The following is an 18,966-nucleotide window of genomic DNA, read 5'->3' on the forward strand; positions in this document are numbered from 1 at the left end:
CCTAGGGGCCGAGTTATTCGCCCCCCAACAGAATACACTGGAGGGGTCGTGAGGGGACCGTGATGGGCGTCGCCATTCAAACAGTGGTGCCCCCCCCTATATTTTATTCAAGTTAGCCCCCTGCTGTGGGGCGAGCAAAGGGAGAGAGATCCGCGGGGGCCACCACCAAGCAGGGCGCGCCGGGCGCCTCAGCCTCCCCCCCGCCCCGCTCCCACCCAGCGGCAGCTGCCTTCTTTCCCACAAAACCCCGGCGCGTGCAACTTTCCGCAGATGGGCGCCAGCGCCACCCAATGACCGGGCCGTTCGGTGTAAACAACCCCGCCCCGGCGGCGGCGCTGCCAGCCAATGGAAAGGGCGAGGCTGCGGCGAGTGTGTGTGTGGCGGCGGCGGCGGCCGAGCCCGCCCCTTCTCTTTCCTCCCTTTCCAACCCCGCCCCTTAACTGGCGAGGAGGGTTTCGCTTTACCCTCCGCTCCCCCCCCCCGCGCGCCTTGCGGCCAATGATCGACGCGGCCCCGCGACCAATGCGCTCGCCGGCTTGGGGAGGGCTCCCGCCCGTTTTGCCAATGGCGTGCTCCGAGCGGCGCCGGTTGGGTTGCGCCTGCTGGGCGAAAGTTGGTGTGAGGCGCGCACCTCTGGCAGCGGGAGGGTGGCGGCTGTGGAATGCGAGGAGCCGGAGCTGCTGCTGCTGCTTCGCGGTCCCGGAGGAGAAGCAGCGCCGCCGCCGCCGCCTCCCTGGCCGGGGCTTTTTTATTTCACCCTTTTCTGCCTGGAGCGAGGCGGGTCAGCGGCTGCCGCGCGGTTGCCATGGGCAGCCCCAGCCCCGGCCGGGGTGTGTGACAGCCCCGCGCAGCCCCCTCGCCTGGCCGGGAGCGGGAAGAAGGTAAGAGCCGGAGGCGGCGGCGGCGGCAGGGCGAGCGCCACATCCCTGCCCGCCCTGCGGCTTCTCCGCGCGTCCCCCGCTCGGCCGCCTCTCCTCCCCTCGGCCCCGCGCAGCAGCGAGGTCCTCGGAGGTCCCTCAGCGCCGGGGATGGAGCCCTCGCCGCCTTCCGCGCCAGAGCCAAGGGTCGGGAGCGCCCCTCAAGCGAGGCGGGCAGACACAATGCAGCAGGCGAGGTGTCTCGCAAAGCGGAGAAATGTCTGAAGCAGGAGAGATCGCCAAGAAGCGGCCTCTGCTCGCCACCCGAGCCCCTCGCCGGCCTCCTGCCCATTGAGGCTCCGGCTGCTGCTGCGCTTTCCCTTTCCTCTTCCCCCTGTCCAGAAGAAGTAAATAGCTGCACTTTCCGTACAGCCCCTGCCCTGTTTTCGTGGCTGGAAAGTAGCGCCACAGATGGAAGGGGATCTGTTTGCTATTTATTCGGTGGAGGAAAAGGATATCCCTGCCCTAAGCTGCTGAAGCTCAGGAAAGGTCTTTTACCCTCTTGCACCCTCAGTCTAACTGCCCGCTGCTGCTACTGCAACACCAGCACCGCCAGTATGCTCGCACTTTCCCAATATGCACAGATTCCCCTGTAGAAAGCAGATGAGGGAAGAAACAACTGTTACACCTTTTTGTCATCAGCATGGAAACAAAGAACTTCTCGCAGCTCCCTCTGTGTGTACTATTGGCAGCACCTCGATATGTAGCCTGGCTTCCAAGAGATGCTGGAGGGTGGCCCTCCTGATTTTTTGTATTTTCTTTAAGTTGTTTGGGAGGATGAGTGTGTTGATAAAATAACTGATTGGTTTGTTTCCAGACAGACTTGTGGCTTGCATTCCTGAAATTGCTTCTGCATTTCTCTCCCTCTCTATGAGGGTTTCGTAAGGGGTGTGGGTCTCTTTCTCTCTCTCATGTGTACAGTCTTGCGGGTCCATGAATGCCATATGAAAAGCACATAAGAAATTTCCCACAATTGTAACATTATCAGGTACAGCACATACAGCCACTGTCTCACTTGAATTCTGTTTTGCTTTCCAGTCTGACAGCCTGAACCTCATTTGAGCCCATGAAGAGGAATGATGACTCTATGAGGAAACTTTCACTTGCATTTTCTCCTTGTCGTGGTTCATGATTGTACCCGCTCAACAATGTGCTGTTCACTAAAAAGAAGATTTACTCTGGGAAAGGGATATCCAGAACATGCATCCTGAGCATCCTTTCAACATCTTCTGCGTCCATTGTTTTTATTAGACTTACATGTAGCTTGCTTAGCACAAGCGAACTATTATACCTGCCTTGCTCAACCTGAGACTTTCTACATCTGTTGGGGCTTTGGCTTTTTTAGCTGCTTATTATCATGGCTTCAGTATGGAAAAGACTGCAACGTGTTGGAAAACATGCATCCAAGTTCCAGTTTGTGGCCTCTTACCAGGAACTAATGGTTGAGTGCACTAAGAAATGGTAAGTAACATGTTCTGTAGGAATGAGCTGCTGTTACTTGAACATGCTGTTGCCTCTTCAGATGATGATTACTGCCTCTTGTCTCCAAAAGGGGCAGAAGGCAGTTTGCAAATTTCTCTTTATAAATGCTTTGCTTTGCACTTATTCTGTCCCTGTAAAAATAATTACTGCTTGTTCACCAGGATTATATGGTCACATCAAACATTTATTAGATATGTGCAGGTTTGGACAGTTTTTATGCAATTCTGTGAATTTTCTTTGTCTTGTAACACGTCCTTCTAATGTTACCAAGACAGGCTCTCGGTAGCCCCACAAACCTGATACAGTCAAACCTTGGTTCTCAAATGGCTCAGTTTTCGAATGTTTTTCGCAACCCAAATGCGGCTTCTGCTGGAGTGCAAGAAGCTCTTGCAACCAATCGGAAGTCACACCTCAGTTGTCAAATGTTTTGAAAGTCGAACAGTCTTCCGCAATGGATTGCGTTCAACAACCGAGGTTTGACTGTAAGTTGTTGATGCCAGAGGGATATGTAAAGGACTTAGCAGGGCTGACAATATTATTCATTTCTCTCTGCGTATGTCTGACTTTTGCTTTTGTCTGAAAATACTTTCTTTCAACTCTGGAATGAGAACAGCGAAGATTCAGCCTTGGGAATTATCTCAAGTTATTTGCTTAGTCAGACAAGAATTCTGTGTTGCAGTAACCCAATGGGACATAGTTTAAATTAGTCAGAACAGTCTAGCCAATCAGCTGTATGGGCCTGTCCCCCCCCCCCCCACATTCACTGCAAAGTATGCTTTAAAAACTGGTAGGCTTCTGCTTCTCTCCGCAGTAAAAAAGAATAAAGAAATATTTGCTTTAGCCAATATTAACTTAAAAGAATGCCATCTCTTTGACAGAATGCAATACCTGTGTTCACTATTCCGTTCTGCAATATCAGTTTAGACAGAGAATACTTGGCATTTCTCAGTAGCAGGTACTGCATATACTGTGTGTGTGGATGTTTTGGAATAAATAAATAAAACCTGTTTTCTAATTCTTGCTGTTACATTCTTTGAGTGCAGGGCACTCAAAGAATCATGAGGTTAATAGGAACTCACGAGGGTCATTTAGTCCAACCCCCTGCAATGCAGGAATCTCAGCAAAGGATCCCTGACAAATGGCTGTCTCACCTCTGCTTAAAAACGTCCAATGAAGGAGAGTCCATCAGCTTCCATGGGAATCCATTTTGCTGTAAAACAGCACTTAACATCTGGAAGTTCTTCCTAATGTTTAGTCCTTACTTGCAGTTTGAATCCATGGGGTTGGATCCTACCCTCTAGAGCAGCATAAAATAAGTTTGCTCCATCTTCCATGAGACATCTCTTCAAATTTTTGAAGATGGCTATCATATCACCTCTCAGTCTTCTCTTCTCTAGACTAAGCATACCTATTGTTCCTCATAAGGCTTGGTTTTCAGACCTTTTATCATCCTAGTCGCACTGCTCCATTTGTACTTGGTATTTGTGGTCCTTTGCATGTATTACCTTGATGTAATAATTACAGCAACTCTGCAAGGTTATCCCCATGCTGCATTTAGGGCTGTATGGTAGAGTGATCTGCCTGAGGCCCGCTAGTAAGTTCATGAAACGGGACTTCTTGATTTGTAGTTCTGTTTTTAGCCTAGCTTCTTTGGAAATGGATTGTTTACTGAATCAACATAATTGTGAAAAAACTTGTCTTCTAAGATTGGGGTGGGAAGTTTCATACAGAAAACGTTACTGTTTAGTGCAATTTCTAAAACTTCAGCTGGACTGCATTTGCCACAGTTAATTCAGTAAGTTTACTTAAAACCATCCCTTTCTTAGGGAGAGGGTTGAATCATAAGCAGAAATTCAACAGGTGAACTTTTTACTTGTCCTATACCCACTAGAGGTACTGGAAACATGAGAAAAAAGCATAACAACACAACTTTAAGAATGAGAGAGGACCCATCTGCTGCTGTTTCTCAAGTGTGTGTCTGTGATTTCACTCCACCCAATTCCCTGGTGGCCTCTGGATTTAATAAAATATATTCAGTCACTCTGATTCTATGATTCCGAGAAGTGTACTGGGTAGCCACGTCCTGCTTGGGGGAGGGGAAGAAGCTTTTGACAGCCAGAATTTCAGCTGGTGGTATATAACTTTCTTTATTGGGATATTTCTAGGAATAATCATGAAATTGTTGGTTTTGTTGTTGTTTTTTCTTTGTTTACCTGGCATTATTTTAGCATTGCTTTAAAGTCTGCCTTGTCTGAAGGGTTTATCCCTGAAGGGTTTACAACCAAGATCCAATTAAAAGTATTGCAATAGAATGTTGTGATATAACACTCTTCCTCTTTTTACATTGTACTTTTTTAATACGATGATTAGATCCTGCAGAAGGTTGGCGGTTCAAATCCATGGGACGGGGTGAGCTCCCGTTGCTCGGTCCCTGCTCCTGCCAACCTAGCAGTTCGAAAGCACGTCAAAGTGCAAGTAGATAAATAGGTACCGCTCCTGCAGGAAGGTAAACGGCGTTTCCGTGTGCTGCTTTGTTTCGCCAGAAGCGGCTTAGTCATGCTGGCCACATGACCCGGAAGCTGTCTGCGGACAAATGGCCAGTAAAGCGAGATGAGCACTGCAACCCCAGAGTCATCCGTGACTGGACTTAATGGTCAGGGTTCTCTTTACCTTTATGCTTACACAATCAGCTAATCCCTGATCCAACTTGCGTACTCTTAGTCAGTGTCACTTTGGCTGTAGACACTCTCAATGTCTGAAGTTATGTATGAGAGTGAAAATCTTTGTCATCTCTCATTCTGTCATACATCTTCATTTGATGTGCAGCCAAACTCATTACCAGAGGCAGGACAATATTATTTATTTAATATATTTAGGTGCTATATTACAGGTGAAACATACAAAGTGCTTTACAGAAAAACGAAACAAATATTAAAACATCAAATACAAGCTGCAAAGAAAGAGAGCTTCATGAAGTCTTGATCCCTTCTCCTTGCAGTGCAATATGGGCCCCTAGGTAGCCCTGCTTGTAGTGATTGTGGAGAGGGCTATTTAATCTATTTTGGGATGAAACAGCTCATTCTTGGGCAGTTCAGCAATTTGTGTGAGTTCATCTTTTTAGGATGGATGTTTGCAGGATTTTTGCCTGCAATAGTGGCATTATTGTTACATTTAGAAAATGTGCCGCCTGATCACATGTGAATCACTTCATGTGAATCACTTCAAGAGGTTTTTGTATGTTTGACTCTGCATAGACTTGGACCTAACTCAAAGGATATCTTGAATTTCAACTGTTCTCTGTAAGGGGGAGTGAGCAGTCTTGAAATACAGTCCATCTGTGTTAAACCTAAAATTATAAGCACTTTCTGTGCAAAACTGTGGATGACCATATTTTGGCAACAAAGTGCCTTCTTTCCTTTTGGTGTCTTGATGCTTATTTTGGTATGTCGGTGAACAGTTTAGACCTTCTAAGTTAAATGCTATGTGTGTTGGTTTTAGGAAGGCAGGAAAATTGGCCCAACAACAACAGCAACAAGATAGGATTAAAATGCTTTCCTGTCCTTTGCCTTTAAGAGGACAAGTCTGCCATGATGTGGCAATTAAGGATCATGATTCTAATGTCTGCCCTGGGGGGTCATATTGTAAGTGTCCTTTTGATTAAGACTCTAGCTAACATGATCTTATTTTAATGTACTGGCATTTGAACATTCCAACAAAACAATGCTATTTTTGTAGCAATAATAGACCATTCATATGTTAAACTGACCAACAATGAAGTATTAAAATACACTAGGGAGGAAAGTGGGGTTGTAAGAAAAGATTGTTCATGAAAGTGGTGGAAAGGGTGGGGAGAGTGGTTCAGATCTATTCCTAAGATCTGAGGTACTTATGTATGGATGTGAAAATAATCCTTAATTACTTTGTTGAAGAACTCTTACATTTTCATTCATTTCAAATGAAGCTGCATCTAACTTTAGTTGTCCTTTTATATGTTCATCCAAATACTTCTGAAATGAAGTGGGACTTGGCTGTGCAAAGTTAATGGGAAACTGCTTTTGCTCTACTTTTCTGCATCTTTATAGTTTGCTCTCTCTGAAAATGGATTAGCTCATGGCAGAGCCTCATCTGCGCTGCATATAGTAAAGAGATTTTCTGTCTTCAGTTTTAGGGATTTCCGTAATTCTTGACCCTAACAATGCTAACTATTAAAAATGGATAGTCCTAGAGCTGATCCTGTTAGTTATAGTATGTCTAAAATTGCCAGCAGGCCATTATAGAAAATAGGATGTTAGGTCTGATTGCAATTCTGTTTTCTCTTCCCCCCACTCCTATCAGCCCCATCATATAACCTACAAGTTATTGTCAAAGTTAATGGGTATTTTGCACTAAATATCTTTATAGGCAAGCCTTCTGTCTGTAGAAGGGGACACTGCAACTCTCAAAGTAAAGAATCAGCCATTGTACACTTTGCTAGCTGTGAACATTCCAGCCTCTTAGGCACAAATCTTGGCCCTGGGCAACTGCTGGTGGTCATGACTTGTCTGCATGTGGTCTTGGTAATTTGTGGAAGTGGATGTCCAATGTGCTTGAGGTTTATAAACTCTGTGCTAGCCATCTGTTTGGAGTGTGTGTACGCATTATTGTGTGCATCCTATTATTGCATGTGCAGATCTGTGGATCAGGAGAAATCTTTACCTTGGTATGCAATCCTCTTCATCCCACCCTACTTTCTTCTCTGATATCATGACTTCCTACTTGCTCTAGATATTGTCTGGAATTGTGGGGCTCTTGGGCTTTTTATGATGCTACATGCCAGTGATGCTACATGCTGCTAAAACTGTACCTAACTGTAAGCTATGTTTTATAAGGGGCACATTCTAGCAACATCTGGAGAGAGAGAAGGTTTGCAAGCAGGAATATCACGACTGGTTCATTTATTGGTGCTTGCTTTGCCTGCAGTGGCTTCAAGTGTGGGATAGCGCCATGAGTGTATGTGCATCTGAGCAAGAGTGATACACTGCTTCATTTCATTGTAGGACAGGACATTGGCCTAGGCCATTGGTTTTCAACCGGTATGCCGTGGCACCCTGGGGTGACTTGAGGAACATTCAGGGGAGCCGGGGGAGCGTTTTTCATTAACTTGAAGTCCATATCTTCCTGCATTATCTCTCTCTTTCTCTCTGAGGAACATTCAGAGGAGTCTGCAGCTTTAACTTGCACTGGCAAAAGAAGTGGGGAAACCCTTTTGAATGGCTTTTATCTTCTTAAATCTCCATACACACAGTAACAAAAATCCTCGTCCAGTTCAATAACAGTTCCTTAGGTTTATACAGAGGGCTTGAGGAATGCAAGAAAATAACCAAGTAGCTTCATGGTTGTGTGCCTGGATGCGTATGTGCTCTATAAGGAGGGATTTAAAAATAACCCTGAAAGTGAGGAGTGTCTTCTATGTTCCTCTCTCCTTCTACACACAACATCCCTATCCCCTTTTCTTTTCTTTTCTTCTCTACCTCTCCTCCCAGGTAACCCCCTCCTCCTTAACAGTTGCCCAGCTTTATGGGGACAGGGAGGACGTTGCAGGAAAGAACCATATTTGCATGTGTGTCCTGTGTTGTGTGTTTGTTGCTTTTCTTCCCCCGGAAATGACAAAATATTTCTGCTTCCGATCTTAATCCTGTTTTGCCCTCTGCACCCCTCTCCCCACTACGTGTACACTAATTTAGGGAAAGGCAGGCTGGGGCTGCCATGTTTGTCAACTCAGCCCTGCACAGCAGCGGTGTTGTTTGTGTTTCCTTAGACACATGCGCTCCCAATTACACACGTGCCAAAAATGGTGCTGAAAAGGGGTGGGGCGAAATGGGGGACTCTCCACTTACTGTAATAGAAACCCAGTGTAAGTGGCTCCCCCAGGGGAGCCGCAGAAATAAATGTGGTTGTCCAAGGTAGCCGTGGACTCAAAAAGGTTGAAAACCACTGGTCTAGGTTATAAAACTTCTACACTAGATGCCGCCTTGATTTTAGTTCCCTATGCATAAGCTTTCATAGAGATCTATATTTTCACAAGACCTCTTCTGCACACATGGCTGAGCACTTCATGTACTCAATCTCATCTGATGGCTCTGCAATATTTCTCCCACGTGCAAAAATACAATGTATCCATTAAGACATGCCAGGAAATGAGGAGATTCCTTTACAAGTGGGTGTCACTTCCTTAATTCACTTGATTTTGCCCATGTGTTGGCAAGCACACGTTATCTATCATGGTTGGAATGTATTTTCTTTTAGCTTGGCATGTGAATTGTAAAATTTAACACTTCTGCTGAATGCTGCCCTTTGAAAATAGAGGGCTCGTTTCATATCAGTGTGTGATAGTTCCGTATCACTTGCACTTGATTGGAGGTAGTCCCTGCGTTTTAAACTAAATGTATGTAGTTTGGTAAAAGGAGTCGTTCTTGAGTCCAGTTCTTATTAAATATGTTTGCCATAGGTTTTTCTTTTCCATAGTTTTTCCACAATTGAATGTTGAGAATGAAATAAAGGAATTCTGTTTACCAGCTTGACCTGCTGTAGAGAAGAGCTCTGTGATCTTGAGTTTGGTGGTGGTGGGTGCTTAGGTCAGCTCACTGTTGCGGATATTAAGAGAATGCCCTTCTGCAGGGCCTGGAAGCTGCCAAGTCATAAATGCAATGCAAAATGCACAGCGTAAGCAGGGGGCAACCATAAAGGATGCAAGAAGCTTTTATTTCAACGTTCATATACCATATTGGCCCGAATATAAGCCGCACCTTTAAAATTGGAGGAGGGGAAAGAAAAAATACCCAAATATAAGCTTCTCCATTCCTCGCTGCTCCTGGCTGCATATTGGGGAGGGGAGCCACGCTGCGTTGCCGGCGGCCTTTCCCCTTCCTTGCTCTGGGGAGAGGACGGGGGACTACGCATGGGGCTGGCGCTGCTTTGCCATGCTCCTGGCTCAGTTCACCCCACACTCCTGGCTATAAGCCGCACTTTTGACGGTTGGAATTTGGGGGGAAAGTGAAACTTATACTCAGGCCAATACGGTATTTATTTAAAATACATATTAACTGCCTTTAACATGGTGTCAGGATGGAAATATAGCACATAAACTTCATAAAAACAAAGACAAAAAGTAAAATTGTGCAAAATCCAAATTAAAGCACAAACAGCAGCAACAGATCAACATTCTGGCGTTGTAGTATACATAAAGCACCTTTCCAAAGACTTGGCTAAAGTCAAGCTGGTATCTCCTGTTTCTAGTGGAACGAAAGCTGGGGAGTGGCAGGGAAGGTTATTCCAAAGATGTGGGGCTTCTTTGAGATTTTTCCTTTAAAATATAAGGTGGTATAAAAATGAAAGGAATAATGATAATAATAACCAACCTTATTTGGAAGAAAATGGTGCCTAGACATTCCGTTGTGGTGACCGTAACCTAGGCTTAAGGTGCCATTTGGCAATAACGTGTCCAGAGGAGGGCAACCAAAATGGTCAAAGGCCTGGAAACGATGCCTTATGAGGAACGGCTAAGGGAGCTGGGCATGTTTAGCCTGGAGAAGAGGAGGTTAAGGGGTGATATGATAGCCATGTTCAAATTTATAAAAGGATGTCACATAGAGGAGGGAGAAAGGTTGTTTTCTGCTGCTCCAGAGAAGCGGACATGGAGCAATGGATCCAAACTGCAAGAAAGAAGATTCCACCTAAACATTAGGAAGAACTTCCTGACAGTAAGAGCTGTCCGACAGTGGAATTTGCTGCCAAGGAGTGTGGTGGAGTCTCCTTCTTTGGAGGTCTTTAAGCAGAGGCTTGACAACCATATGTCAGGAGTGCTCTGATGGTGTTTCCTGCTTGGCAGGGGGTTGGACTCGATGACCCTTGTGGTCTCTTCCAACTCTATGATTGTATGATTCTATGAATAAGTTTATATCTGAGGATTCTAACACTGCTTCCAATACTGCACACTAGATTTTGGACTTGTTTTAAATGTCTTTTCTCTTCTTATCCCCATAACCTTCTCAGCAATTTTGTTATGTGTAGGAGCTTCATATTTAAGAAGTCAGTAGCTTCATTTTAGAAATAGTATCAAATGTATTGTCCAACCCTGCCCCATATGTGTGTATCTTCTTCGGCCTGGTCCCAATTTTGATCAGTTCAGCAGCCCACTGTATTAATAGTGCGTAGATTGATGCTTTATCCTGTGCAGAACTGTTTCTTCTCAAACAGAGAACCTTGGGGTACACTCCCAAGTGTGTGTGTGTGTGTGTGTGTGTGTGTAGAAGACACCAAGAAAGGATTGTATGTAAAGTTCCACGGAGAGCTGTAAGTAGGCAGAGTCAGGGGTCCTTAACTTCTCCCACTGAAGTTTTGCTCTCCAGCCACAAAAAATTGCAGCTGCCCCCACCCCCCAGGTAACTGTTGCCTGCTTCTTTGACTGGCTGATTTAAGGGGAGAGTATGAGGTCCAATTAGGGGACGCGGGTGGCGCTGTGGGCTAAAGCCTCAGCGCCTAGGGCTTGCCGATCGAAAGGTCGGCGGTTCGAATCCCCGCGGCGGGGTGCGCTCCCGTTGTTCGGTCCCAGCGCCTGCCAACCTAGCAGTTCGAAAGCACTTTCGGGTGCAAGTAGATAAATAGGGACCGCTTACTAGCGGGAAGGTAAACGGCGTTTCCGTGTGTGGCTCTGGCTCACCAGAGCAGCAATGTCACGCTGGCCACGTGACCCGGAAGTGTCTTCGGACAGCGCTGGCCCCCGGCCTCTTTGAGTGAGATGGGCGCACAACCCTAGAGTCTGTCAAGACTGGCCCGTACGGGCAGGGGTACCTTTACCTTTACCTTTACCTATGAGGTCCAAACTAGAAGTGATGTACACAGACACACACTAGGTGGCTGTGTGAAGGCAGCGGCAGTAGCTGAGGCAGCCATGGGAATGGAGCCTGTCACACTCTGTTTGCAGGGCTGCCTCAGCCATCTTTGCACAGGCAGGCGAGGGGTTGGTTGACTCTTCTTCCTCCCAGGAGAAAGAGGCAGCCTGCCCGCCCATGCGAAGGCGGCTGAGGCACACTGGCGGAGGAACGGGAGTGCGTAGGGAGCGGACCGCCCCCGGCACTACTATTTCAGTAGGGTGCCATCACAGTGGCCTCCCCGGACACGCGCTGCGCACCCCTCCCATGCACCGGGCACCACGCGCCCACAGATAGTGCGCCACGCCCCAGAACACGTGCCACGCCCTCACAGGCGGTGTACCACGTCACTGGGATGTGTGCCACACCCCCTGGGCGCCAGCCACACCCCCACGTGCTCTCTGCCCCCAGTAGCAGAGCATGCAGCTTTGCCACTGCTGAGGCACAGGTGGCGACTTCCTTATGCTGCTCCATTGCAGGGTGGGTAGCTGCCTGTGCCTCAACGGAGCAGTTTAACAATCTCCTACCTGCTTTTCCAGGTTTCCCGCACATCAGCTGTTAGCTGGGAGGTTGAAGAGCCTCAGCAAAGCCCCACTGCTCCTCTGGCTCACCTGTGCCTCTCTGGTGCCCTGGTGAGCCGGAGGTGCAGCGGAGCTTTGCTGAGGCTGGTCAGGTCTCTCCTCCCACTTCCGGGACCCAGCTGAGAGCTGTCAGAACGCAATTCCAGTGAGTTCTGTCTGGAAAATCCCTGAGTAAACCAAGTATGCATTCATGCCTGCCCTTTTTCTCTCTTTTTTAAAATAGGAGCTGTAGTAGGGTGGAATACTTTTAATGTATTTTCTTCTTGGTTTTAATATATCTATGTGGGGGGGTTGTTTTTGGTTGTAAGTCACTTTGAGTTGCCTTGTACAAGACAAGCAGCTAACAAATTTAATCCGTAATAATAACAGGGCTCAATCCTGATCATAACCATAGCATGTGGAGGAAAGGAGGATTTAGTCCTTTCTTATCAGTTTCATTTTTCTGCCCCAAATCTCCCTTTATTTTGTGTTTCTTCCATTTGCAAATTATTGCACCAACTGTTGTCACCTTCTCACCAAGCTGCCTGGCAAAAGTCTTGTAGCCCAGTCCAGCCTTGTGCACGTCTACAATCTTGTCCCTGACATCCTTGGACAGCTCTTTGGTCTTGGTCATGGTGGCTAGTTTGGAATCTGGATTGCTTCTGTCGACCGGTTTCTTTTGTACAGATAATGTAACGAGCTGGGATTACAGGTAAGGCCTCTCCCTTACAGCAGGTGCTTCTAATCTCAGCTCGTTACATACAGTAAAGATACCAGGTAACCTGACATTTGGCTGGTTGATAGGGGATCAAATACTTATTTCAGTCATTATAACGCAAATCAATCGCTGACTTTTGTCTTCTGGGTTTCTGGGGGTTTTCCTGTTGTTATTCTGTCTCTCACAGCTACAATAAACCTACCATTAACATTATGGACTGGTCATTTCTTCGTCAGAGGGCAAATGGGCAAATTTAGCAGGAGATCAAATACTTTTTTCCTTCACTGTATGTGTGATGATTGGAGGGTTGGGGAACCCCCCAGAACAGATTTGGGGAGGTGTTGGGGCGGGGGGGGGGATGTCTTGTTCATTAGTGGCTCTCATTCCCCATCCACTGTTTCCTAATACAGTGGTACCTCGGGTTAAGTACTTAATTCGTTATGGATGTCTGTTCTTAACCTGAAACTGTTCTTAACCTGAAGCACCACTTTAGGAAATGAAAATGCTGTCTGTTGAAGCCTGCTGCTCTGCTATCACTATGTGTTTCTTTTGTAGTGATCGCTCCTAAAGCAGTGCTGAAGCCTTTTTTTCCCCCTTACAAAAGTAAGGCACATACTGGGAAATTCAAAAATGCTGGCCACTGCTTAATATTGTGTTCTAATTAAGTACTTGCATGAGTGGCTTGAGAGGGCCAAACTAACCCTTTGATAGTTTCACTGATTGTGGGTTGCACATGTCAGTTTCTCCATATGTGTGGCTTTAAATATGCTGTTTATCAGTGTGTGCCTGAGTGTCCTGGAGCTAACGTTTTATATTCTAGTAGTGGATGCCTTGTGGATTTAGCAGCTATTTGATTTTCCAGAGTAAGCAGCTTCTGTCATTTTGTACTTGTGTTCCAGATATAAAGTATATTTGTAAAGAATGCTGTAACCTTATAGAATCCAGGAAATGAGTAATGAATGTGGAAGTGGAGGAGAGAGAAGTAACCATCTGCCTTGGAGGAGGTGATGGTGCACCTCCTCCCTAAGAAGATTTTCCTGGAAGTCTATGATTTGGACCAGGGGTCCTCAGACTTTTTCAGCAGGGGGCCGGTTCACTGTCCCTCAGACCTTGTGAGGGGCTGGACTATATTTTGAAGAAAAATATGAACTGCCATGGGGGGGGGGGAGGGAAGGAAGAAGAAAGAGCTGTAGTCGGGATTCCCCACAGCCACAGTCCCCGCCGTGGGAGGAGGGCCCAAGCTCCGCTGCCTCACCGGCCCTGACTTCCCGCCAGCCCCCTTGCTGCTCCCTCCCCCTTCCTCAGGCCTCGCCAACACCACAGGCCTCAGCCTGGGCAGGGACAGCAGCCGCCGCTGCCACCGAAGCCACTGGCTCCCGCCGGCCCAGGCAGAGAGAAAGAGGGCTTCGGCCCAGTGCAGGCAGGTGGCAGACAACGAAGGGAGAAGGGCCGGGGGGGGGGAGGTCCACCGTCTGTCCAGGTGCAGAGACCCTGCCTCCTTCTCTGCATTCCCTAGGCCAGGAAGCAGTGACTCATTCGGACCCTGTCCCCTGGGCTGCGCTCTTTGGCGCAGGGCGATAGCGACTACCCCAGGAAGGAGCTGAGCAGCAGCACCTCATGCAAGGGGAAGCCCAGCTTCAGCTGCAGCCTCAGTGCCAGCCCCACAAGCTCGCTGAAGCCACCGGCCCCCTCACTGCTCCCTCCTGCTTTGCTCTCTGCTCAGCCCCCTGCTGCTGTGGGAGCCATGGGTGGCTGCGTGTCAGGGGTGGATCAATGAATGAAAGGCTGCGTTGGAGTTTACAGATGCTTGCTGCCCCACGCCACGTTGAGGTAAACACTGACGTGGCCTTTTGGCCTCGGACACTTGGCGGGGTTTTTCAAATGGCTGTGCGGGCTGGATTCGCGACCCTTTCAGGCCGCATCTGGCCCCCGGGCCGTAGTTTGCCGATCCCTGATTTGCACAGTTGAACCCCACCTGTGTCTGTTCCTCTAACAGTAGCAGAATACACCTATATCTGTCCCTCTTTTCTGCTTTTTAATTGCACAAAGTCTGGTAATATTTTCAGAGAAGATGGTAGCCTGCTTCTTACAGTTTCAGCACCTTTAGATTAGAGCAGCCTTGCACAAGCAAACCCAGCTCACTTTGCTGCCTTCCTGGAATTGTAGAAACAGTAAAGTAATTATAGCCCTATGCACTTCCTGCAGAAGATATATTCTATTTCATTTTTTTGTAGACTGAAATGCATCTAAGTGAAACTGATAATAAAGAAGCTAAAAAAACAATCACACTAAGTTTAGAAAATCCTCTTTGTGGACTTATAGGAGCTTTCTCTTGAGATCTGGGTGCCACTACCTATTAAAATTGCCTGCCTTGAGAATCTCCAGTCAGAATACCATTTCATTTTACCAGTTTTAATCTATTGGAACCATCTACCTTAACTGCTTCAAATTTTCAGGATCTGCATGCCTTGTTCTTCTCTTTTATCCCCCTAACCCTCACCAATTTCTGAGAATATGAAATTAAGTAGTTACTAGATGCCTTCATACACTATCCAGACAAAGTTTTAAGATGTCAACAGTCCATTAGTGCCAAGAAAAGTGCTGAATGCTTGGAGATGATTAATGGAAGTGGGCTTGCCCTAAAATTATTTTTAGGTTCCACATCTATGAAAAATTTGTCTTGCCAGTAAATGCCGCTTGATGAGCCATGCCTTCATTCACATTAATGAGTGAGATGATAAATTTCTCCCTATATTACTTACCAGAAGTTCTGTTTATGTCTATCACTATCCTGAAAGGTATCCAGAGACACAAGTACTTGCTGGGTTTATAAGTTGTAGTGGTGTTCATTACAGCAATAGATACGGGAAACGTAAAGTCTCTAGAGAAGGAAGACTTACAATTTTTGCTTGAAATCTGACCCAGGGATTTTCCAGTCTCTCTATTTTGCAGCAATCTCAGATGCTTATTGAAAGTTGACTACTGAATTTGGGCGACCAACACCAGATTTGAGGGAGCTCAGGGCAACATGCCTTTGTGGAGGCTTTTCCAATGTCTTTGTTGCTGATGGGCTTACTGGGAGGCAAGGCAGAGCAAGTAGTTGTGGTGCAGAGGCCACACAGAGAGGAGCACCATGTAGCTGGAGTAGGGAGAGAAACTATTTTTATCCCCTTGAAGTCCCTAACATAGAGCAAGGCTATGCCTGAGACATTGAGAGGGATCATACAGGCTGATTCATTGCTGTGGAGTCATTATGTTCTTTTCTCCCCCAGTGCCCAAGCAACAAGCAGGGTTCTTAAAGGGGCCCACCCAGATTCCTGCATTTGGGTAGGTTGGCTGCTTAAATATTTGACCCCCTTTCCTCTTGGCACAGAGCAGCTGTCTCAAGAAAGGGAGCCATCTGTTTAATAACTCTCCTACATTGGGGATTGGGGAGAGATTAAATAGATGGCTCCTTTGCCTGCTGCAGCCGCTCAAAGCTCTTCCCAGCATGCAGTGGTGGTGGCGGGGAGAATTATTAAAGGGGTTGTCTTTCTGCAGTACAGGCAGCTGCACTTTAAGACCCCCCCCCCCACTTCTTGGTGGTGGGAGGTGTGCTGAGTGACTGTCCAGAGTGCCAGAGCCCATTTCAATTTTTGAGTGTAGTGTAACTCTGGAGCAAGGCTACATTGAAGGCTCTGGGATGACTCTACCACTTCCTCACCACACCTTCTTTACAGCAACTCAAGATGACTCATTTACTTCTCCGTTATCCTCCCTCTGCACCGCCTAAATTGTTATTCCCTTTCCCATAGTGTGGCAGGTGCACACACACACAAAATGAAACAACAGGAAAACTTTAGTGCTTTGCTGTGTATTTACATAGGTATTTTGGAAAAATTGTCCACAGTTCAGTAAAGCAAATGGCAATGATGTTCCTCTGAATTTCCTTCCACATACATTTCCCACCATTATTTTAAGAGTGCACCAGAACAACAGAACTTAGCATTACCATAAGATAAAATGTGGTTTGGGGTAGACAGATTATGCTAGGATACTCCACAATTGTTTCAGTGGAGTTTATTTTAAATGTCAGAGATTTATTACCATATGTTGACCTAAATATGAGCAGAAGTTGCATAGCTGCCACATATATTGTGAAAGCCTCCAGTTACCAACCATATGTTTGTCCATATTTTAATTAGTGTTTTGTGATAGTGTAAGTCTTCAGCTGTATTGTAAAGTAAAAACTAATTTGTTTGAAGGCACACTATGGTTCTGTGGTGAATGTTCCAAGGAGATAAGGTGTTTAGAAATTTGGGGTGCCCTATGTATTTTGTAACACACAAAGAGAGGTTTCCTTCAAACAGTGGCACTTCTTCATTGTCTTTTGATGCCCTTCACATGGCATGCAAAAGTGCAGAAATTATATTGCTCTTCAGCTTGCATTATCACATGAACAGTGATTGTATCTTATTGTTGTATAAGTAGGTTCTATGGTAGTTTTACCTACATTTTAAAAACATGGTTCAGAAGAGCCTTATAGCAAAGTCTTGAGTCCGGTGTCCTGGTACTTTCTTGGATTTCTAAAACCCTGACTTTTTATACATAGCTTTATTCCTGATATTCCAGGATAAAATCTAAAAGTATAGTCCAGTGGCCACTTAAATATGGAGTAAAGGCTCCCAAGCAAGCATGTTCAGACTCTTCAGCATAAAAAATATTGCATAGTTTTTTGTGTTAGTCAGATTTAATCATCCATCTTTGTTTCCAGACACCTTTAATTCCACAGACTTAAAACTTTTAGCTTTCAAAAAGCTGTTTCCCTTCACCTGTATCATGGGATATACAGTGGTACCTCGAGTTACATACGGGTTACATACGCTTCAGGTTACATACACTTCAGGTTACAGACTCAGAAATATTACCTCGGGTTAAGAACTTTGCTTCAGGATGAGAACAGAATCACCCCATTAGCTAAAGTGGTGCTTCAGGTTAAGAACAGTTTCAGGTTAAGAACAGACCTCCATAACGAATTAAGTACTTAACCCGAGGTACCACTGTATATCTGAATTGTTTTTAGTTTCCATTTTATTTAGTCGTGCCTTTTCTCTTTGAATTATAGCTGAAATTCTACTAAGACTGAAAAAAGTAGTTTTTACAAATATTTGTCACAGTGTAGACGCGGGTGGCGCTGTGGGTAAAACCTCAGCGCCTAGGACTTGCCGATCGCATGGTCGGCGGTTCGAATTCCCGCGGCGGGGTGAGCTCCCATCGTTTGGTCCCAGCTCCTGCCCACCTAGCAGTTCGAAAGCACCCTTAAGTGCAAGTAGATAAATAGGTACCACTTTATAGCAGGAAGGTAAATGCCGTTTCTGTGTGCTGCTCTTGTGCCGGTTCGCCAGAGCAGCTTCGTCACGCTGGCCACGTGACCCGGAAGTGTCTGCGGACAGCGCTGGCTCCCGGCCTCTTAAGTGAGATGAGCGCACAACCCTAGAGTCTGTCAAGACTGGCCTGTACGGGCAGGGGTACCTTTACCTTTACCTTTTAGAATGCAACCATAATATCACATAATATCACAGTGGCACCATGTTGAAAGTTTTCAGCGACTGTGATTTTCAGCTGCTGATTTTCAGCTGCTGATAGAGTCTAGTTCTTTAATGCTAGGTGCATTTCCTGTGAAAGTGCAGTGAAGATCTAGCACACATATGGGCTAAGTTTGATAGTAGTGAAGGATGCTCTCAAAGGACTTGCAGCAGTTTCTTTGTTTTAAGCTTACCTTGTTCTCATTGCTTGTCTACTTCTCTTTAACCATCTAATCTTCAGAACTAGTCATGTGGATAGTCTCTGCTTGTCTATTTCTTGATCATTTGAAAAAGAAATTGAGACAGCCTATAATACAGATTGTTAAAGCAGAGGTTAACACAGTTGATACTTGTTAGCATAGTGACAAAAGATTTGTGCAGTTTGTGGTCTAATACATGCTGATTGGGCTGTATGGTATTGCTTGTGCAGCCAAGAGAACGTGGTATAGCATGCAGTGACATATAGGAAGTCCAGCTCAGTATTGGCTTGTCAGCAGCTGCAACTTGACCCAGAACCTGGGACTGTCTGCATACAAGCCAGAAGCTCTACCACTGAGCTTTTTTCACATGCATGCATAAGCTGATTGAAACTTTTTAACATTATATATGTTAATTTCTACTTGGTTTCTATGAATATATGCAATATTAAATGTATCTAAAATAGACTTATTATTTAAATGCTTGTCAATGTGTACATATGTGTTATATTTAGAAATTCTATAAATTGCAATTGTGTGAATGTTGACAACTATCCTGGTATGTTTAATGATTATATATAATCAATGTCAATTAGTGTTATACTCTATTCAAATTGAA

The 18,966-nt window shown here is 45.8% G+C and overlaps 1 protein-coding gene and 2 long non-coding RNA genes across 12 annotated transcripts in view; 2 read left to right on the plus strand and 1 right to left on the minus strand.

Annotated features, from left to right (window-relative positions):
• The first annotated feature begins 533 nt into the window (after positions 1-533).
• EHBP1 (EH domain binding protein 1) overlaps positions 534-18,966 on the plus strand; it is a 270,182-nt gene continuing 251,749 nt past the window's right edge. For 3 of the 10 annotated variants that reach the window (XM_083435283.1, XM_083435288.1, XM_083435284.1), the window contains exons 1-2: positions 587-881; positions 1,956-2,378. In XM_083435283.1, coding sequence (XP_083291409.1) covers positions 2,275-2,378 — 104 coding nt within the window. In that variant the 5' untranslated portion in view covers positions 587-881; positions 1,956-2,274. The other 7 variants (XM_083435286.1, XM_083435290.1, XM_083435287.1 and 4 more) reach the window with 5 other exon arrangements.
• LOC310675268 lies at positions 6,254-18,483 on the minus strand. Its single transcript, XR_014510013.1, has 3 exons — positions 18,345-18,483; positions 8,952-9,066; positions 6,254-7,618 (listed from the first exon to the last, which is right to left on the minus strand). It is a non-coding gene; the product is annotated as an uncharacterized lncRNA (long non-coding RNA).
• LOC310675258 lies at positions 9,057-11,348 on the plus strand. Its single transcript, XR_014510005.1, has 3 exons — positions 9,057-9,875; positions 10,332-10,869; positions 11,254-11,348. It is a non-coding gene; the product is annotated as an uncharacterized lncRNA (long non-coding RNA).

This window comes from Podarcis tiliguerta (genome assembly GCF_965153285.1).
Source record: "Podarcis tiliguerta genome assembly, chromosome: 3".
In the NCBI taxonomy this organism is placed as follows: domain Eukaryota; kingdom Metazoa; phylum Chordata; class Lepidosauria; order Squamata; family Lacertidae; genus Podarcis; species Podarcis tiliguerta.